Source organism: Muscardinus avellanarius, assembly GCF_963383645.1.
Source record: "Muscardinus avellanarius genome assembly, chromosome: 14".
Taxonomy (NCBI): domain Eukaryota; kingdom Metazoa; phylum Chordata; class Mammalia; order Rodentia; family Gliridae; genus Muscardinus; species Muscardinus avellanarius.
This window is the reverse complement of record NC_137800.1, coordinates 61,346,522-61,366,808: the sequence shown is the minus strand read 5'-3', so window position 1 is coordinate 61,366,808 and position 20,287 is coordinate 61,346,522. Positions and strand designations below refer to the sequence as shown.

General features: G+C 44.5%; 1 protein-coding gene across 1 annotated transcript in view; it reads left to right on the top strand.

Annotated features, from left to right (window-relative positions):
* Positions 1-4,276: 4,276 nt before the first annotated feature.
* SLC20A2 (solute carrier family 20 member 2) overlaps positions 4,277-20,287 on the top strand; it is a gene marked incomplete at both ends in the record, with an annotated part of 31,014 nt that continues 15,003 nt past the window's right edge. The window contains 4 exons of the mRNA XM_080709825.1: positions 4,277-4,565; positions 12,238-12,378; positions 14,693-14,778; positions 19,319-19,415. Of these exons, the coding sequence (XP_080565951.1) occupies positions 4,277-4,565; positions 12,238-12,378; positions 14,693-14,778; positions 19,319-19,415 (613 nt within the window). The remainder of the gene's footprint in view (positions 4,566-12,237; positions 12,379-14,692; positions 14,779-19,318; positions 19,416-20,287) is intronic.

The following is a 20,287-nucleotide window of genomic DNA, read 5'->3' as shown; positions in this document are numbered from 1 at the left end:
CGTATCTTGTCTAGTGAGATGCGGAGGGAAACACAGCAAGTGCTGTGTACGTGTATTTATGCATAACTTCAGATCTTACTTTGTATAATTACAATGGACCGATAAAGGCATAAAAATATTTTGTAATGTGTGTGCTTGTGAATTCCATTGTAGAGAACAGAGAGAATGAGAGTTAAGAAGGTTGCCCCCTGGCTCAGCCTCCCAAGTCCTGAGATTACGAGCGTGTGCCACCACGCCCAGGTGGTTTGAAAGAAGTTAAAAGTATAAAATGGATCATTCATGATCTCTTCAAGAATGATGTTGTTAGCCGGGCGTGGTGGCACACGCTTGTAATCCCAGCATTCGGGAGGCTGAGACCGGAGGATCACGGTTCACAGAGAGCCTGTTACTTAGTGAGGCCCTCTGCAACTCAGTGAGACCCTGTTTCAAAATAAAGAATAAAAAACAGGGCAGAGGGTCAAATGCCCCTTGGTTCTGTCCCCAACCCCCCCCCCCAAAAAAAAAGAATGATGTTATTACCACAAGCTCTTTAGGGCAAGATCTGCATGCTGAATGCTGAACCCTTCTCACTGTTGTGACACATTAATGTTGAACTTTTCCAGAAAAGCCTTTGGTGAAAGAAGCCTTTAGAAAGAAGTGGATCATTAGGTGGAAATTCCTGTTCTCCCCCTACCCCTTGAAAGTTGTTGCTGTGGGAGAGAGATGGTCTTTCATGTGCTATTTCCACGCTCGAGACCACTCTGTCTCCTCCATCTACGTGATTTTTATAAACTCCACTGTGTTGATTCCTTTTATTTATTTTTGGTGGTGCTGAAGATTGAACCAAGGTCTAGCTCTACCTCCAGCTATAGCCCCAGCCCTACTTTATTTTTATTTTGAAATAGGGTCTTGCTAGGTTGATGAGAGGCTCACTGCTTCCTGAGACTCACCTCAAACCTGCAATCCTGCTTTCTCAGCCTCCCAAATACTGGGTTTACAAACATGCACCACCACGTCTGGCTTCAGCTTTTTTAAATTAATCATCTTTATGCCAGGTATAGTCTTCCCCATCCCAATATTAGGTAAGTATTTACCTATCTTTTCTCATCTCATCCTCTTCAGGTTTTTATATTTACATTTAAAGCTTTTATGTAGGTTTGGTGTGAGGTAGGGATCTAACTCTTTTCTAATAGTCGTTGACATGTTTTTTGACATGACTTACTGAATGCGTCAGTGTTTCCTCACCAGTTGGATATCCACCTTAAGACTCTGTCTAGTTTCAAACAGTCAGTACTCTTATTTTGCCAGGCCAGCTCTGGACCACCTGAATGTGGCTTTCCATATTCATTTCTTTTTTTTCTTTTTTCATTTTTGGTATTAGGAATCGAATCCAGGGGCATTCTACTCTAAGCTACATGAAATGAATGATATATTTACCTCTAACAATATTCTACCTCTAAGCTACATGAAAATATTTTAATTTCTAATTTGAAATGGTCTCATTAAGTTGCTGAGGCTATCTTTGAACCTGTGGTCCTCCTGTCTCAGCATCCCAAATGCTGAGACTACAAGCGTGTGCCACCACACCTGACTGTACCACCTTTTTCTGTGTAGTAGATTATATAATTATTTAAACATTTGGTTTTATTTTGCTCAACTTTGGTAGAAATTAATGGAAAGAAGAGAAAGCCGAGGGGCAGACCTTATAAATAGAGTGTACTTGAGGTAAAGAAATCAGTTAGGTTGCAACAACAACAAAAAAAAAGGTAAACAGGGTGTGGTGGCGCACGCTTGTAATCTCAGCATTCGGGAGGCTGAGACTAGAGGATCGAGATTCGCAGACAGCCTCAGCTACTTAGTGAGGCCCTCCACAACTCAGTGAGACCCTATTTCAAAATAAAGAATAAAAATAGGGCTGGGGGTGTAGCTTGGAGGTACAATGCCCCTGGGTTCCATTCCCAGACCCACACACAAAAAAATGGTAATCCTTTCTCCTCCACCTGATGCTTATTAAACTGAGGCTGGTTAGCTTAAGGTATGAATGTGAAGGGGAAATGCCAAATTAAGAAACACAGACCCTGCTGTGTATGGTGGAACACACTTGTAAGCTCAGTATTTGGGAGGCTGAGACAGGAGGATTACAAGTTAACAGCCAGCCTTAGCTACTTAGTAAGGCTCCCTGCAACTTAGTGAGACCCTGTTTCAAAATAAAGAATTAAAAAAATAGGGCTGGGGGTGTAGACTGCAGATAGAATGCCCCTTGGTTCAATTCCCAGTACCACAAAAAAGAAAGAAGAAAAGAAGCATTAACCTTTGTCCAATAAAAAGCTAGGCTTGGTGGCATTTGCCTATAATCCTAGTATTTGGGAGACTGAGACAGGAGGATTACAGATTTGAGGCCAACCTCAGCAATTTATTAAGACCATATTTTAAAAAAAAGAGCTGGAGTGTGAGTCAGGTATCACACCAACTGGGTTCAATTCTCACTACCACATACACATGAAGCAAAAATGATAAGACCTCTCAATACATGTTTTCTGTTTAATTGTATGCCTGTAGTATTACATAGATGGTGCTCAATATACTTGTTAACCTTTCTTATTATTATTTTCATTGGAAAAACCTGTATTCACAGTATACAGCTTGGGGGATGGAGGAAAAAATTCATTTATCACACTACTACTCAAATCAGTCTCTGTTACAACTTTGGTGTGTTGCTTTTGTGATGCTGGGGAGTGAACCCTGGGCCTTGTGCATGCTAAGCAAGCACTTTACCCCTGAGCCTCATCCCCAGTCCACCCTTTGGTCTTGTGGTTCACATTGTTAACATTGCCATAATCACACTGTATATAAAATGTTTTGTCCTGCTGCTCTCCCCTGATACCTCCTTGTCCATCGTGGCAGTCGTGTGTGTGATATGCTCGATATGCCTAATTCACCCACAGCTATTCAGGAAGCATTTATGGGATGCAGGGAGCTGAGCACCAGTCTATGCCAGAGACTGCTCAGAAATTTACAGGTTTTGCACATTGACTATATAGTAACAGAATAACTGTAGTTACAAAACTTTTAGTGATGCTTTTACTACATGCATGTATTTTATGGTATCTCCTCTCCTTCCTTGAAAGAAGGACTAAGCACGGCTTTTTCCATTTGTTTGATAGCTTCTTCATTTATTCAACAAATCAATCAGGACTTGCCCCATGCCAAGCGCTAGTCCATACACTGGAAATTCAGCAGTGAATGAGAGTTCCTGTGTTGTAGCGGGAGGACACAGATGGACAAGAATGAATGAATGAATGTGTCAGGTGATAGGTAGAATAAAAGAAGGATGAGACGCAGGGTGTGGTGGTGCACACCTGTAATCCCAGTGCATGAGAGGCTGAGATAGGAGGATCACAGGTTGGAGATCAGCCTTGGCAACTTAGACCCTATTCCAAAATAAAAGATAAAATCAAGCTTTGGGGCCAGGCATGGTGGTGCACGCTTGAAATCCCAGCATTCTAGTGGTGGAGACCAGAGGATCACAGTTCATGGACAGCCTCAGCTACTGAGTGAAGCCCTTTGCAACTCAGTGAGACCCTTTTTCAGAAAATAAAAAGACTAAAAACTAGGGCTGGGGGTGTAGCTCAGAGATACAGTGCCCCTGGGTTCCATCCCTGATACTGAAAATTTAAAAATCAGGCTTGGGGTGGGCGTTCAGGTATGATACCCTTGGGTCCAATCCCCAGCCCCATGGGGAGAGGGAGAATCAAACTTCATAAAATGCTCAAACCAGTAAGGCTTGCTGTCTGCCTGTGTTTATTAAGCATGCTTCAGTCTTTGACAAGCTAGAAACCAACTTTATTTTTTTGTCTTATTTTTTGGTCAGGATTGGGGCAGCCTAATTCTAAAATTCCTGAATTGTTTTGTAGTTAGGTCTTGTAACATGCTAAAGTTAGATCCCATTAGCAACATTAAAACATTTTTTTCTAAAAAAAACTGTTAGGTTACTTGAGGTGATTGATTGCTTCTGTTTTCTTTCATGTTATAGGAAGAGACTCTGCGGCTTTCCCAGATTGGGAGAAAAAATATGGAATGTGTTTTACTGCTGACTGAACACAGCCAACTGAACTGTACTGACAGTAGTTTGAAAACCAGCAGTTAGCAGTTTGTTCAGGCACTAACACTGTCCAGCAATTTCCAGAGCAAACTCACTGTTTACAAGAACTCTCAGCCTTACGAAGTTTATAACCTCGAGCTTTGTTTATTTAAAATATTTCTGCGAAAGAGAAGTACCCGGAGCCCATTTGCCACCATGGCCATGGATGAGTATCTGTGGATGGTCATTTTGGGTTTTATTGTAGCTTTCGTCTTGGCGTTTTCTGTCGGTGCAAATGATGTTGCCAACTCATTTGGGACTGCCGTGGGCTCTGGTGTCGTGACACTGCGGCAGGCATGCATTTTGGCTTCAATATTTGAAACCACTGGCTCTATGTTATTGGGAGCCAAAGTAGGAGAGACTATTCGAAAAGGTATCATTGATGTGAACCTGTACAACAAGACTGCAGAGATACTCATGGCCGGGGAAGTTAGCGCCATGGTTGGTAAGTAACTCTCACCTTTGCCTCCCTGGGAGAAGTGACCCCCAACCTGCTTCCCCAGTACTTCTGCCATATACATAAATGGGACTTTTGTTTATAATTTTTCAAACACTGGGTTGATGTCTTGTCTTTGCTATCTGATGTTTTTAAAAAGTGTTTAAAGATCAAGCATTTATTTTCTCAAAACTTTAGCAATCTTGGTGACTAAAATAGATTTTATCTGAGTGAAGACTTTTTGTAAAGTACAAAAAAAGATACTTGTAGACTAGCTCTTTATTGTTTTAGCTTTGTTTAAAAGATACTAAAGAGAAGCTGGGTGTGGTGGCGCACTCTTGTAATCCCAGTACTTGGGAGGCTGAGACAGGAGATCTCAGCTTCGCAGCCAAGTCAGCAACTTAGTGACACCCTGTTTCAAAATAAAGAATAGCTGGGTGTGGTGGCGCACACTTATAATCCCCACGCTTGGGAGGCGGAGACAGGAGGATGGCGCATGTTTGAAGCCAATCTCGCTGGCTTAAAGACCCTGTTTCCAAATAAAATATAAAAATAGGGCTGGGAGTGTAGCCGGAGGTAGAAGGGTTCCATCCCCAGTACCACCAAAAAAAAAAAAAAAAAAAAAAAAGATAAAAAAAATAGGGCTGGGGGTATAGTTCAAAGGTAAAATGCCCCTAGGTTGACTCTCCAGTACTACACACACACAAAAGAAAGATACTAAAAGCTGGGCATGGTGGAGTATGCTTATAATCCCAGCGCTTGGGAGGCAGAGATAGGAGGATCACACAGGTTCGAAGCCAGCCTCAGCTACTTAGTGAGGCTCTCAGCATATTAGTGAGACCCTATTTCCAAATAAAATATAAAAATAGGTCTGGGAGTATAGCCCGGAGGTAGAAAAGCCCCTGAGTTCCACCCCCAGTACCACAAAAATAAATAAATAAATAAATAAATAATAAATAAATAAATAAATAAAATACTAAAGAAGTAATGCCTGCCTGGCCCAGTGGTGCATACCTATAATCCTATTTCTTGGGAGGCTAAGGCAGTAGAAGATGATCTCACATTCAAGGCCAGCCGCAGCAACTTAGCAAGACCTAGTTTCAAAATAGAAAGGGCTGAGGTGATACCTTATAGCTAGAATGCTCCTGATTTCAAATCCCCAGTGGAAAAAAAAAGAGAATATGTCTAAGTGAATGCGTTTTAAAAGTTTACCTGTAGCCACGCGTGGTGGTACATGCTTGTAATCCCAGTAATAGGGAGGCTGAAACTGGAAGATCACAGGTTCATTACCAGCCTTGCAATTTAGTGAGACCCTGTTTCAAAATAAAAAATAAGTCAGGCATGGTGGCACATGCTTGTAATCTCAGTACTTGGGAGGCTGAGAACTGATGATTGCAGGTTCACAGTCAGCCACAGCTACTTAGTGACAACTTAGTGAGACCCTGTTTTAAAAATAAAGAATAAACTGGGCGTGGTGGTGGCACACGCCTGTCATCCTAGTGCTTGGGAGGCTGAGACAGGAGGATCACACAGGTTCAAAGCCAGCCTCAGCTACTGAGTGAGGCTCTCAGCAACTTAGTGAGACCCTGTGTCCAAATGAAGCATAAAATAGGTCTGGGAGTATAGCCCAGAAGTAGAAAAGCCCTTGGGTTCCACCCCAGTACTAAAAAGAAAACAACAACAAAAAAGAATAAAAAATAGGGCTGAAAGCAGGGCATGGTGGCTCACGCTTGTGATCCTACCATTAGGGAGGCTGAGATAGGAGGGATCATGATATTTGGACAGCCTCAGCTACTTAGTGAGGCCCTTTGCAGCTCAGTGAGACTCTTCTTCAAAATAAAGAATAAAAAATAGGGCTGGAGGTATAGCTCAGAGGTAAAATGCTCCTGGGTCCCATCCCCAGTACCGTAGACAGACAGATAGATAGATAGATAGATAGATATTTTTAAAATAGGGCTGGTAATATAGGTTGGAGGTAGAATGTCCCTGGGTTCAATCTCCAAAACTGGAAAAAAAAAAAAAATAGGATTGAGGGTATAGCTCAGAGGTAGGATGCCCCTGGGTTCAGTCCCTAGAAACACATACAGAAAGACAATATTTAGAGGACTGAGGGTGTGGCTCAATATTAGAGTGCTGGGCTCAACACCAAAAACCAAATATTTTCTGTTCCTGTTAAGTTCTAGCACCAATCCCGATTGAATTTTAATCAAGTGCTTACATTTCAAGGGATTCTTTGATTTTCTAATTCTACCTCTGAAAACTCCATTTGATAAGCCTATTTTCTTTTCCGACCAAAAAAGCATTTGTGAGCCTGGCGTGGTGGCACATGCTTTTAATCCCAGCATTCGGGAGGCTGAGACCAGAGGATCGCAGTTCACGGACAGCTCAGCTACTTAGTGAGGCCCTCTGCAACTTAGACCCTGTTTCAAAATAAAGAAACTAAAAAGTAGGTCTGGGAGTGTAGCTTAGAGGTTGAATTCCCCTGAGTTCCATCCCCAGACCCGCAAAAAAAAGAGAGAGAGAGAGAAAATTTGTATGTTACTTGCATCTACAATGACCTTTTATTGGTATTTTTATGTTGTTTAGAACCCAGGTGAATGAACTATGTTATCTAACAAATGGAAACAAGACATGATGGTGCATGCCTGTAATCCTTGCACTTGGGAGGCTGAGATGGGAGGATCCCAGGTTCAAGACCAGCCTTAGCAACTTAGACTCATCAGCCTAGCAAGACTATTTAAATTAAAAGTAAAGGGTGGGGGTATAGCTCAGAGGTAAAATGCCCCTAGGTTCAATCACTAGCACAAAAAAAAAAAGCAGATGATTGGCTGGACAATGTTTTCTCCGTCACTCATATGGACCATGGACTTGAGACACCATAGGAGTGTTTCTCTACTGCCTTCCCTGCAGATAATTGAATATCCCAGACAGGAATGTGCTAAGTGCAGCTGACAGGACTTTTTCTCTGCTTGCCTCTAGGTAGAGATGACGTCACAGCAGACAGCTGATCTATTCGGGTAACTTGGTTAGGGAGAAGAGGGTTAGAGAGGAATTCACCACCTTCTGCTTGCGACAGGACATCTCCTTTTGTAGGAAGAGTCCTGCAGGAGGAGGTAAGCTGCTGGCGTTCAACAACACAGCCCCTCCGCAGGCCCCTAGTTATGTATGGTGTCACTAGCTTTCCTTCAGCACCAAGAATGTGGAGCTTGTTTGCCAGAGTCAAAGGTGACTAACCATCTTTGCGTTATAGCGGGTTAATTTGAGAAGTTGTTGAAGGTTCTTCATGGAGCAGAGCCATGTACCAAGTTATTGATATTAAAAGCACCATAGCAGCCAGGCGTGGTGGCACATACCTATAATCCCAGTATAATCCTGGGAATGTAGCCCAAAGTCTAGAAGGCCCCTGGGTTCCATCCCCAGTATCACAAAAAATTTTTTAAAAAGTAAGATTGGGCCAGTCATGGTGGGACACACTTATAATCCCAGTACTTGGGAGACTGAGGCTGAAGATTTGCAGGTTCAAGGCCAGTCTCAGCTACTTAGGCCAACTGCAACTTAGTGAGACCCTGTTTCAAAATAAAGAATAAAAAAAAGGTAGGTGCAGCTTCGAGGCAGAATGCCCCTAGGTTCAATCTCTAGTTACACACACACACACACACACACACACACACACACACACACGTGGAGTTCAAGATTACTTTAGTTCCAACCATTATTGTAATTGCCTTCAATGAACATATATTTCTAAACATACATATAAGTGAAATTAGGGAAATAGCCATTTTTTGTAAAATTTACCCTTGATAGTCATGATAGAGATTTAAGATTTAATCACATGAAGCTGAAATGTTCAGTATTAACTGATTTTTCCTCTTATTGGGCAAAACTTTTGAGCAATAATTGTGCTGATTACAGATATTCCTTACTGGTATTCCCTGAGGACTTCAGTTATAAAGTTCTGTGGACTGGCCTTCATGTCTCTGCTCACTTTCTGTGTAGACAGCCTCACTTGTCCAGTGTTTCAGTATTCCCACCACTGGCCTGGCTCTTTTCTGAAGAATGAAGGAAGGATACTTACCTCAACTAGAATTAGGGTTTACCAAAGCAATTTGAGGTTTTGCTTGAATAACATGAAGTTTGCTTTGGTTTCTCTTTTCTTTTTCTTTTTTTCTGTTCATTTTGGTGTGTGGTTAGATGAACACCAAAACCTATTTTGTTTGGCATCTGTATGAGTTACCCGGTTTTAAAAACTCTCCCACCCCCTGTGAATGGGAGCTGTATATCTTAAGATGGTGGTGTAATTATTATTGACCTAAACCAAAGCTAATTCTGTTCAGAAAATTAAGAATGCCTGAATTTTCCCAGTCTTCCTCTTAAATTCATCCTCTAGTTTTTCTCTTCTCCCTGCCCTTTTATTCCATTCTATTTTTCTTTCTCAGTAACTTCTCCCCAAGCCCATGGGCCTCTGTGCTTTCTGAAAGAGTTGCGTTAGAGTTAAGCTGATTGGATAAAAGAAATTGCGAACACACCAGGCATGCCCACATGCTTCTGATCCCCATACTTGAGAGGCTGAGACAGGAGGATCGCAGGTTCAAGACCAGTTCACAGTTAACCTAGCAAGACCTTGTTTCAAAACAAAAAAAGTGTTGGCGGTATAGCTCACAGACTGAACCTTTCTAGGTTCAATCCCCAGTACTGCCACCATCGACACCACAACAAAAAGAAACTGCTGATGCCACTTGAACGTTCAAGGAATCCCTACACTAGCATGAGGTGCCCACTTCCTCAATCCACTGTGGGAAGTGTGCATCCCCCAGTCACACACCCTGCTCCTGCCTGAGCCCGCCACCGCCGCTGTGGCCCACACCTGTGCCCTGCTGTTCCCTTGGTCGCCCAGGAGCCTGCTACCTGAGATGCCTGGCCCCCTTTCCCTGGGTTAAATTGTAACACCCTTATTGCATGTTTAATCCCTTTCTTCTTTGTAAGAACTCATTGTCTTACTTTAAAATCTCTTTTCTCCACCTTCTCTCTCTTTTTTTTCCTTTTTGGGATGCTGGGGGTTAAACCCAGGGATGCTCTACAACTATCTACTATTTTACTTTTTATTTTGAGACAAGGTCTTACTGGCCTCAACCTGTGAGCCTCCTGTTTCGGCCCCCCAAGTCCTGGGATTACAGGTGTGTGCTCCCACGCCTGGCTCTTCTATTTCTTCTTCAGTGAGTGGATCCCACCTGCCTCCTTGCCTGTGGGGTAGGAGGCTCTAACAGCCCGCTGCAGTGCCGGCCTCCGCTGCCCCTCCCGCTGTCCACTCTTCCTTCTATTCCTCCTCTCCCTGTAGACTGCCACCCTGCCCAACCTTTCCTCCAAATTCTCTTCCTCTAGGACATACCTTACAGTCAGCCAGAGAGGAACAGCTTTCTGGAAGGAAGTCACAAAATGCAGTGAATGGGGTGAGCTCTGGGCCCGGTGGCATATACCTATAATCCCAGAACTTGGAAAGCTAAGACAGGAGCATTGAGGGTCAAAGACAGTCTTAGCCACTGAGGGAGACACTGTCTCAAAATACAAAGGATGCCAGTACTTGTCAGACTAAGACAGGAGGACCTTCTGAAGTTCAAGGCCAGCGACTTGGCGAGACCCTGTTTCAAAATAAAAAGAATCCCAGCACCTGAAAGGCAGGCAGACGCAGTACTTGGAAGACAGGAGCGTGCAGGTTGAGGGCGGCCTCAGCAACTTAGGGAGGCCCTCAGTAACTGAGCAGGGCTGTTTCAAAATAAAAAATAAAAGGACCCCAGTACAGGAGAAGCACAGGTTCGAGTCCAGCCCAGTGACTTAGCAAGATCTACTTCAGAATAAAGTGTGTGTGTGCGTGCTAAAGGTTATTTTTTAAAGTTTTGGTCCTGGCCAAGAAACATGCCCTGAGTTTGCTTTATTTTTAGAACAGCTATTCCCTGCGGAGCTGGGTCAGATGTGAAGGCTTAAGGAATTGTCCCCGGGAAGCCTGGGCGCTGCCAGGGAGTCTGCACAGCTTGGCGGCACAGAGCCCACCCTTTCTTCTCCAGCACACGTTTTGGGGATGGGCGCGGGGCACCGCAGGCTGGGCTCCGAGGTCAGTGCGCCTGCCTCCCAGGCTGGGGTTCAGACTGCTTCACATACCCGACCTGCCCTGCGCAGCCAGGAGTGGCCCTTTTGCAGCTTACATATCTTTGAAGGAGTCCATTTAAAGGGACCGTGCTGCCAAGCAGCTGGGTCTCCGGAACTAACAGTAGGGCTTAACTAGCACGTCCAGCTTATTGACCAAACTCTTCCCATGGGGCTCTGCATAGCCTCTTGACAGCCGCTTCTTAAAGCAGCCCCTCCCAGCTGGCATTTTCAGTACTCACTGCAGAGCCCACCCTGCAGATAAAAGTACCTGAAAGAAACTGCAGCTTGAAAACACTAAACCTGGAGAAGATTGGAGTGAAGCAAAGAGCCCAGAGCCACATCGGTTCCCAGTGCTGAGAAGGCCCCAGAGCGCACACCCGCTTCCCTTCAAGTGGCACGGTTATCTTTCATGCAGGAGACAAAAGTCCAAAAGCAGTTTGGAAGTTGGCTCTTCTATACTCATGGACACAGCCAGTCTCCTTCTCATCATGGTATAAATATAACAGAACTGCCTCTTCCCTCCTCCTCCTCTTCCTTCTCCTCCACCCTCCCTTCCTCCCTCCCTCTGCCCCCCCCCCTTTCTCACTGAGGATTTTAGGGATGTTTTACCTGCCCTTTTTTTTTTTTTTTTTTTTGAAACAGGGTCTTGCTGAGTCTCGTTGTTTGCTGAGGCTGGCCTCAAACCTGTGAGTCTCCTATCTCAGCCTTCCAAATACTTCCAAATATTTTTCTGTGTGTAGTAAGCTCTTTAACCTCTTGTTTGGTTTGGGCCAGACCCCACCCCAGAACAGGCTTGTCAGCAGCATGCTCAGCTTCACATGCCAAGACAGGTCGTAACCGACATCAGGACACTTGTCTGCAGTACACGGTCATCTTCTCTTCCGTTAAAAAATGGTATAAGCCGGGTGTGGTGGCGCACACTTGTAATCCCAGCATTTGGGAGGCAGAGACAGGAGGATCATGCAGGTTCGAAGCCAGCCTCGGCCACTTAGTGAGGAACTCAGACCCTGTTTCAAAATAAATGATAAATAGGGCTGGGGGTGTCTCTCAGAGGTAGAATGCCCCTGGGTTCCATCCTCAGTCCTGCAAAAAATAAAAATGGTATAATCCTTCCTGAAGGTTTATCAAGTGATTTTTATCTTGGCTTTGTAAAGAGTCAACCCAGGGAAAACTAAACTCAGGGAACCAGTTGGTGGTGCTTGCCAGTAACACTAGCACTCAGAAGGCTGCAACAGGAGGATCACAGGTTTGAAGCTAGTGAGTAGTAAGTTAGTGAGACCCTGTTTCAAAATAAAAAATAAAATAGGGCCAGGGGCATAGCTCAGAGGCAGACCCGCCTGGCTTCAATCCCCAGAACCAGAAAAGAAAAGAAAAGAAAAGAAAAGAAAAGAAAAGAAAAGAAAAGAAAAGAAAGAAAAAGAAAGAAAACTAAACTTGGGGAATCATGGAGAATAACCACTTGGATTTCTGCTCTTGGCGGCTGAGATCCTGTGCCGTGTGTCTGACTTGATCTTGCTTTCTGTCTTTTGATCTGCAGGTTCAGCTGTTTGGCAGCTGATCGCATCCTTCCTAAGACTCCCCATCTCGGGGACTCACTGCATCGTCGGCTCCACCATAGGATTCTCGCTGGTGGCAATTGGTACCAAAGGGGTACAGTGGATGGAGCTTGTCAAGATTGGTAATTGCCATTTTCTTTTACATGTAGAAAGGAAACTTTACCTTTTCTAGCATAAGTTTTATTAAAAGTAACTTTCATAGTATGTTTTTTTACCTCCACTGTTAAGGTTTAGGAGATTTGCTTGGTATGGGCAATGCTTCTCTCCTTAAAACTTATGTGAAAGCTGAGTGTGATGCATGCCTGTGATCCCAGGGCTTGGGAGGCCGAGACAGGAGGATCCCAGGTTCAAAGCCAGCCTCAGCAACCTAGCAAGACCCTGTTTCCAAACAAAAAGTAAAAAAGAACTGGAGGGTAGCTCAGAGGTAGAACACTCCTGAGCTCAATCCTTAATTTAAAAAAAAATCTGTGAAAGGAGATTGTGATCTGTTATGTGTGTGACAGTTTGGAACTCTTCTTTCAATGCTGTATTATCATTCAGCTTGAAAATCAGTATCTATTTGTTCTTTCTGGGCCATTAACACTAGCACTTGGGAAGAGAAATGTTTGATTGCAAACAGTCTAGAAGACTAGGTCAAGTGGAGGGAAATGCTCTGAATTCAGAAGCTGGAGGTGGCGGGGAAGCCTCCCGAGGAGGCTGATGTTGTTTACCCCAACGCAGTCCAGAGACGGTTGGTCTGCCCTGATGTCCCTTAGGAGTTATAGGTCTGCTGAGCAGGGACCAAAACAGGCTGCGCCCATTCCAAGAGGTCTGAGGACTTACTTCCTCGCTCCACTTTTAGCAAGATGTAAACCCACTCATCCCATGCACACCAGCCCACCATACTGGAAAATGCTTTTTGTCCCCTCTCCATTCTCTGGGTGGCTCATCCTCCAGCCAGGATGTGGAGCTCTAGGCTAGTGGAGCTGACCTGCCATACGGGGCACAGACCACCAAGAAAAAAGCACCTCTCTGTCCCTGCCCCAGAGCAGTGGCCACGATCTGTCCCTGCACTTCAGAGCTACCCGGGACAGTGCTTCAAAGACCAGTGCCCATACCTCATTCCAGTCAGAATTGGGGGGTGGAGCCAAGAGCAGGGGGCGGGAAGAAACTCTCCAGCAGGGTGTGCTAGTGCCCTGCCTGTAATCCCCATACTAGGGGGTCCAGCCTCTGCAACTCAGTGAGGCCCTCAGCAACTTAGTGAGACCCTATTTTAAAATAAAAAAAATAGAATAGGGCTGGGGGTGTAGCTCGCAGGTAAGCCCCTGGGTTCCATCCCCAGTACCACCAAAAAAAAAAAAAAAAAAAAAAAAAGGAAAGAAGGTAGGGAGGGGAAGAAAGAAAGAAAAAGAGGGGGGAGGAAGGGAGGGAGGGAAAACTCCCCCAGCCAGGTGCCTTCCTATAATGCCAGTACTTGAGAAGCTAAGACAGGAGGAGCGCAGGGTCGAGACCAGCCTCAGCAACTTAGAAGACTCTTTTAAAAACTAAAAGGGCTGGAGGTGTAGCTCGGTGTAGAGAGAGAGAAAAAAAAAGGAACGAATGAACTCCTCAAGCTGAGCATGGTGGCTCATGTCTTTAAGTAATCTCAGTACTTAGGAGGCTGAGACAGGAGGATCACAGGTTCAGCGCCAGTCTCAGCAACTTAGCAAGACTCTCTTTCAAACAAAAAATTAAAAAAGGGTTGAGAATGTAGCTCAGAGGAGAATGCCCCGGGTTCAACCCCCCAGTAACTAACACACACACACACACACACACACACACACACACACACACACCGGGTTCAACCCCCTAGTAACTAACACACACACACACACACACACACACACACACAGAATGCCCTGTGTTCAACCCCCCAGTAACTAACACACACACACACACACACACACACACGGGTTCAACCCCCCAGTAACACACACACACACACACACACACACACACACACACACACACACACTCTTCCTGTGTAGCCAGAGCTGGGATCTATGAAGGCAGCTAAAAGTTAAAAAGCTATAAAGCTCCGTTCGTAAGATGTCAGCAGTGGCAGTTACCAGTCTGAACCTGGAAAAGGAAGTAGGAAGTGGTCACCTTTGTAGCCCTTCCTGTCAGCCCCCATGTTTGTAGATAGGAATGCAGGAGGAGGGCTGGGTGGGATTACAGGGTGCTGCCTTCTGATACCTGGAGAGCACGCGGCCTGAGCTGCCGTGTCACCAGCCACCGCACTGTGTGTTCGCGTGAGCGCCGCGGCACGTGCAGTGAGGGCTGGCTGAGTTCTGAGTTGGGGGAGGACTCGGGAGACTTAGTTCCATATTACTACATATTGGTTGTCGTTACATAGTATAATTATATCCCAGTTGCTGTGAACTCTGCCATTCATTAGACTCTTTTCTAATCGTTCAGTTGCTTCTTGGTTTATATCTCCACTGTTGTCTGGTTTCATGTCTGGCGTGCTGTTCGTGCTCATCAGAATGTTCATCTTAAAGAAGGTAAGTGAGGCTGGAGCTTCTTAGTAAACTCAGAACTGGTTTTGGTTCTACTCAGTAGAACTTAATTATGGAGGGTTTGAGGAAGAACTGTTTTTTACATTGTTAAGGAACAGCAGCCCAAGTTAGTGGGACGCTATCCTTAGTAAAGCAGCCAGGTATGCCCCGGAAGCCAGCACCTTGAAAGCGCACCTGGCTTTGTGGCCTCGCTTGGTAGTCAGCACACCCCAAAGTGTGCTCAGACCTCAGAAAGGAAAGGTGACTTTTTCCTGGATGTTAAACAGAAAATAATGAGTTATTGTTACAATTTCAAAATTGACAGTCATTAAAAGCATCTGAAAGTTGGGCGTAATGGCACATATCTATAATCCCAGAATTTGGGAAGCTGAGACAGGAGGATCACAGGTCCACAGTCAGCCTCAGCAACTTAGGCCCTGTTTCAAATTTTTAAAAATAGCTGAGTGTTTTTGCACACACTTGTAATCCCATCATTTGGGAGGCTAAGACAGGAGGAGGATCGTAGTTGGTGGATGGCCTCAGCTACTACTTAGTGAGGCCCTTTGCAACTCAGACCCTGTTTCAAAATAAAGAACAAAAAATGGGTGTGGGGGTGTAGCTTAGAGGTAGAATGCCCCTGGGTTCCATCCCCAGTACCGCAAAATTAAATAATGAATAAAATTTAAATAAAATAAGGTTGGGAGCCGGGCGTGGTGGCGCACACTTGAAATCCCAGCATTTGGGAGGCTGAGACAGGAGGATCGCAGTTTGCAGACAGCCTCAGCTACTTGGTGAGGCCCTTTGCAACTCAGTGAGACCCTGTTTCAAAATAAAGAATAAAAAATAGGGCTTGGGATGCAGCTCAGAGGTATAATGCCTCTGAGTTTCATCCCCAGTACCACAAAAATAAATAAATAAATAAATAAATAAATAAATAAATAAATCAAGGTTGGGGGTGTAGTTTGGAGGTAGAATGCCCCTGAGTTCAATCTTCAGTACCACCATGGAGTGTTGGGTATGGTGGTGTATACCTTTCATATCAGTTCTTGGGAAGCTGAGACAGAATGAACCTATGTTCAAGGCCAGCCTCAAAAACTTAAGACTCTCAGCAGCCTAGTGAGACCTAGTTTTAAAATAAAAAGATAAGGCTGGAGGTGTAGCTTAGAGATAGAATGCCACTGAGTTCAATCCCCAGCACCACAAAACAAAAGCCCCCGCACATCTGGAGCACTTCCTTACCCACAGGTATTTTCATATTTTGAGGGAATGATACCTATAGGGGGTGCATTTTGCCCAAAAAATAAAATGGGCTGAGGCAAGAGAATTGTAGATTCAAGGCCAGCATGTGGTAACTTAGTGAAACCTGGTTTCAGAATAAAATAATAGGGCTGGGGGCTTAGCACAAGTCAAATAGGGTTAAATCTATATTATCACAAAAATAAGATTACAGTTGAAACTTATTAGGTCAGTATTCACTCTATAACATTGTAGCTATGTGCTAGCTTTCTGTAACCGACAAAAGACCTGGGACAGACAACTTGTAAGAAGGAGCAGTGTATGCTGGCATATTTTAGCTCAGGGTTCCAAACCAGTCAAGTCGCTTGGCTCTGTTGCTTTGGACCTGTGGCAGCCCACTACATCATGGCAGAAATGCCTAGTGGGGAGGCCTGTTCACCTCGTGGTGGTGAGAAAAAGAAGGCTTAGAATTGCCTCGAGAGCACACCCCAGATGACCTCCTTCTTTGTACTAGGCCCATCTTTTGAATGTTCAACCACCTCCATTAGTGCCACGGCTGGGATCCAGCCTTCAACATGTGGGCCTCTGGGCGACATTCTAGGTCCAAGTGACAGCAGACTGCTTCCCACGTCTAATTTTATGCGGGGGCCCATTACCCGCCCTGTTTTCCTGCCTGCCCCCCCTCAGTCCCACCCTCTGGTGACCTCTATTCATCTTTATTTCTATGTAATCAACTTTCTTTGCTTTCACAGAAAACTGAGAACATAACAGTATTTGTCTTTCTGTGTCTGGCTTATCTCATGTACCATAATGTCCTCTGGTTCCATCCGCTTTACCTGCAAAAGATTTCATTTTATTTTATTTTTATGGCACTGGGAATTGAACCCAGGGGCAGCATTCTACCTTTAAGCTATACCCCCAACCCTTGATATTGTTTTATTTTTTATTTTTATTTTGTTTGTTTATTTTTGTGGGACTGGGGATAATACCCAGGGGCATCTACCTCTGAACCACACTCCCAGCCCTAATTTTTTATTCTTTATTTTTGAAATAGGATGTCACTGAGTTGCAAGGGGGCTTCACTAAATAGCTGAGGCTGTCCAAGAACTGCAATCCTCCAGTCTCCACCTCCCGAATGCTGGGATTACAAGCGTGCGCCACCACACCCGGCCTATGTTGTTTTATTTAGTTAGTTATTTTATTTTATTATTTATTTATTTATTCATTTATTTTTGGTGGTACTAGGGGTGGAACCCAGGGGCTTTTCTACTTATGGGCTATACTCTCAGACCCATTTTATACTTTATTTGGAAGTAGGGTCTCACTAAGTTGCTGAGAGCCTCGCTAAGTAGCTGAGGCTGACTTCGAACCTGTGCGATCCTCCTGTCTCAGCCTCCCAAGCGCTAGGATTATAAGCGTGCGCCACCATACCCAGCTTATTGTTTTGTTTTTAATCAGAGTCTCACTAAGTTGCTGAGGCTGGCTGTGAACCTGTGAACCTCCTATCTCAGCCTCGCAAGTACTAGGATTCCAAATGTGCTAGCACCGCATTGCCCACTTGTACTTAGCACTTTAAACACACTTATTATTAGGAAGGAGTGATGGGTGCTTGGTTGGAGGCAGATAACAAATGGATGGAAAGAAGGGAGGTAGGGAGAATGAGGACGGTAATAAAGGAGGCAGGTCTCAATGAGACATTTGTCATTTGAGTTTAAGAGTAGATTTTTTGGGGTAGGAGCTTTAGCTAAGTGGTAGAATACTTCTTTCTATAAGTAGCAATTGTCCCCAAGAAAATACTGCTTTGGAAGGCAGAGGCAGTGCCTTCCATATGGCAGTGCCTCGGCATTTTGCTTATAAGCTGCTGGGCGCTTCCTGGATTGTGTCACAGGTGGGCATGCTGGCTTCAGGGCTTGTCTCAGCAGTTGCTTTTCTCCAGCCTCCCCATCCCCAGGCAAAGCCATGAGGCCTTCCAGAACAGGCCCTTAAAGACAGCGGTGTATGCCTGTAACCCCAGGACATGGGAGGCTGATGCAGGAGGATCACAGGTTCAAGATCAGCCTCAGCAAGTAGTGAGACTCTCATAAACTGAAAGAGACCCTGTTTCAAAATAAAAATAAAATAGAGCTGGGGTTTAGCTCAGAGGTAAAATGCTTCTGGGCTCAATCCTTAGTGCCACAAAAATAGAAAATAATTTTTTAAAGTGCTTTACTGTCCCCCCAAACATCTTTGATTTTCATACCTAAACAGCTCGCTTCAATTTTTTAGACTTAATTTTCTTTTTATCTTGGTAGGTGGTATACTCATGTAAATGTGCAAGTGTCTTACGTGGGTATCAGAAATTAGTTCCTTTTCCAGTTATTTAGTGATATCTACATGCCAGTGTTGTGCTGAGGAATTTCTGACCCATATAATTGCTTCAAAATCTTTTGTGGTTATGCTTAAAACTAAATTTCGAATAGTTTCCCGGATGTGATTTAACCTCAAGCATGGGCAATATAATTCTTACTCGTGTATCAGATTGAGGGGATGTTAGAGCAGAAGCCAGAAGTTGTAAATGTTTTATTAGGCAACTCACAGTCCTTTTAAACTTTTTATATTTGAAGGCCAAATAGGACCTTATGAAAAGATTTGGAAAATCATAGCACATTTAGTTTTTTTATTTATTTGTTTTTGGTAGTGGGGATTGAACCCAGAGACATTCTACCTCTGAGTTACACTCCCAGTTCTACTTTATTTTTTATTTTGAAACAGGGACTCAGTTCCTGAGGCTGACCTCGAACCTGTGATCCTCCTGTCTCAGCTTCCCAACTACTGGGATTACAGGTGTGCGCCACCATGCCCCGCTGCAAAAGTAGTATCCTGTTGTTGAGTCACATAAAATCAAATAGGAATACAGTGATCTTAAAGTCATTTGACTTTGAATGAATGAATGAATGAATGAATGAATGAATGAAATTAAAGTCAAATGACTCAGAATCTTCAGAGATTAGAGTCTTTAACTGTTCATTGGCTGTATAGACTCTTGGGGGCAAACATGACCTCAGCTAGACAGAAAGTACACAGGTTTTGGAGACACAGATGCTGAGCTTGGGGCTTCTGCCCCCAGACACCGACCCCCGCATTCTTTTTTTTAATGCCAATATTAGCTCGTGTAATTGTTGTGCTTCAGTTTGTCCGCTGGCCACGGTGCTTCTCCGGACATGCAGCAGGTCACACACAGCAACACGGGTCTGGGGGACACCTTGCAACTGCCTCACATCTGTGCTGCCTCCAGGGCTCAGGATCCTCACCTCCCTGTCTTGTCACACAGGAGGACCCCGTTCCCAATGGCCTCCGAGCCCTGCCGGTCTTCTATGCTGCCACAATAGCAATAAACGTCTTCTCCATCATGTACACGGGAGCGCCAGGTAAGTCGTGGACCCGAGACCCAGCAGCCAGGCACTTTCTGAGTCATTGACAGCAGAATGGACTCGTGATTATTGTGGAGGAGTGATAAGATAGTAAAATAAGCATGTACTTAAGTATTCCAGGGACATGTGAAGTACAAAGACAACAGTCATGCTATTTTTTTTAAGAAATTAGACCAGACATGGTGGCACACACCTGAAATCCCAGTTCTCAGGTGGCCCAAACAGGATGATCACATATTTGAGGCCAGTGCACGCTAACTTAGCAAGACCCTGTTTCAAAATTAAAAATGGGCTGGGTGTAGCCCCTGGACCCAATCCCCAGTACCCAAAAATAGATTCCTCATTCTGCCCAAATGTGTGGTCGGGCAGGTAATCTGGGTCTCATAACCTGATCGCGTGTAGCAGCCACCCGCCCAGCAGCAGGGTCGTCAGGAGAGGGTGCGAGGGTGCAGACACAGGCCACTGGTGACACGCATCAGTTCCCTGGACATCGTTAGCCTCGTCAGTCCACAACGAGAAGCCAGTGCTGAAGCCTGGCATGATTTTTCTCTTCAGAATTACTTTTTCTTCCTATTATGATGGCTTTTGTTCTTTTTATAACTATTCAGGGTTTGGGGTTTTTGATGGGGATAGTTAAAACTTATTTTCTTTTACATGCTGAATAGGAAAAGAAAGGAACTCACATAATGAATTCTTATTTACACAAAGTTCAGTGCTGACAAACTGTTCTATTAAATACCTCTGTGTTGGCCGGGCGTGGTGGCACACGCTTTTAATCGCCGCACTTGGGAGGCAGATCCAGGAGGATCGCGCGGGTTCGAAGCCAGCCACGCGCACTGGCTTAGGAGACCCTGTTTCCAAATAAAAAT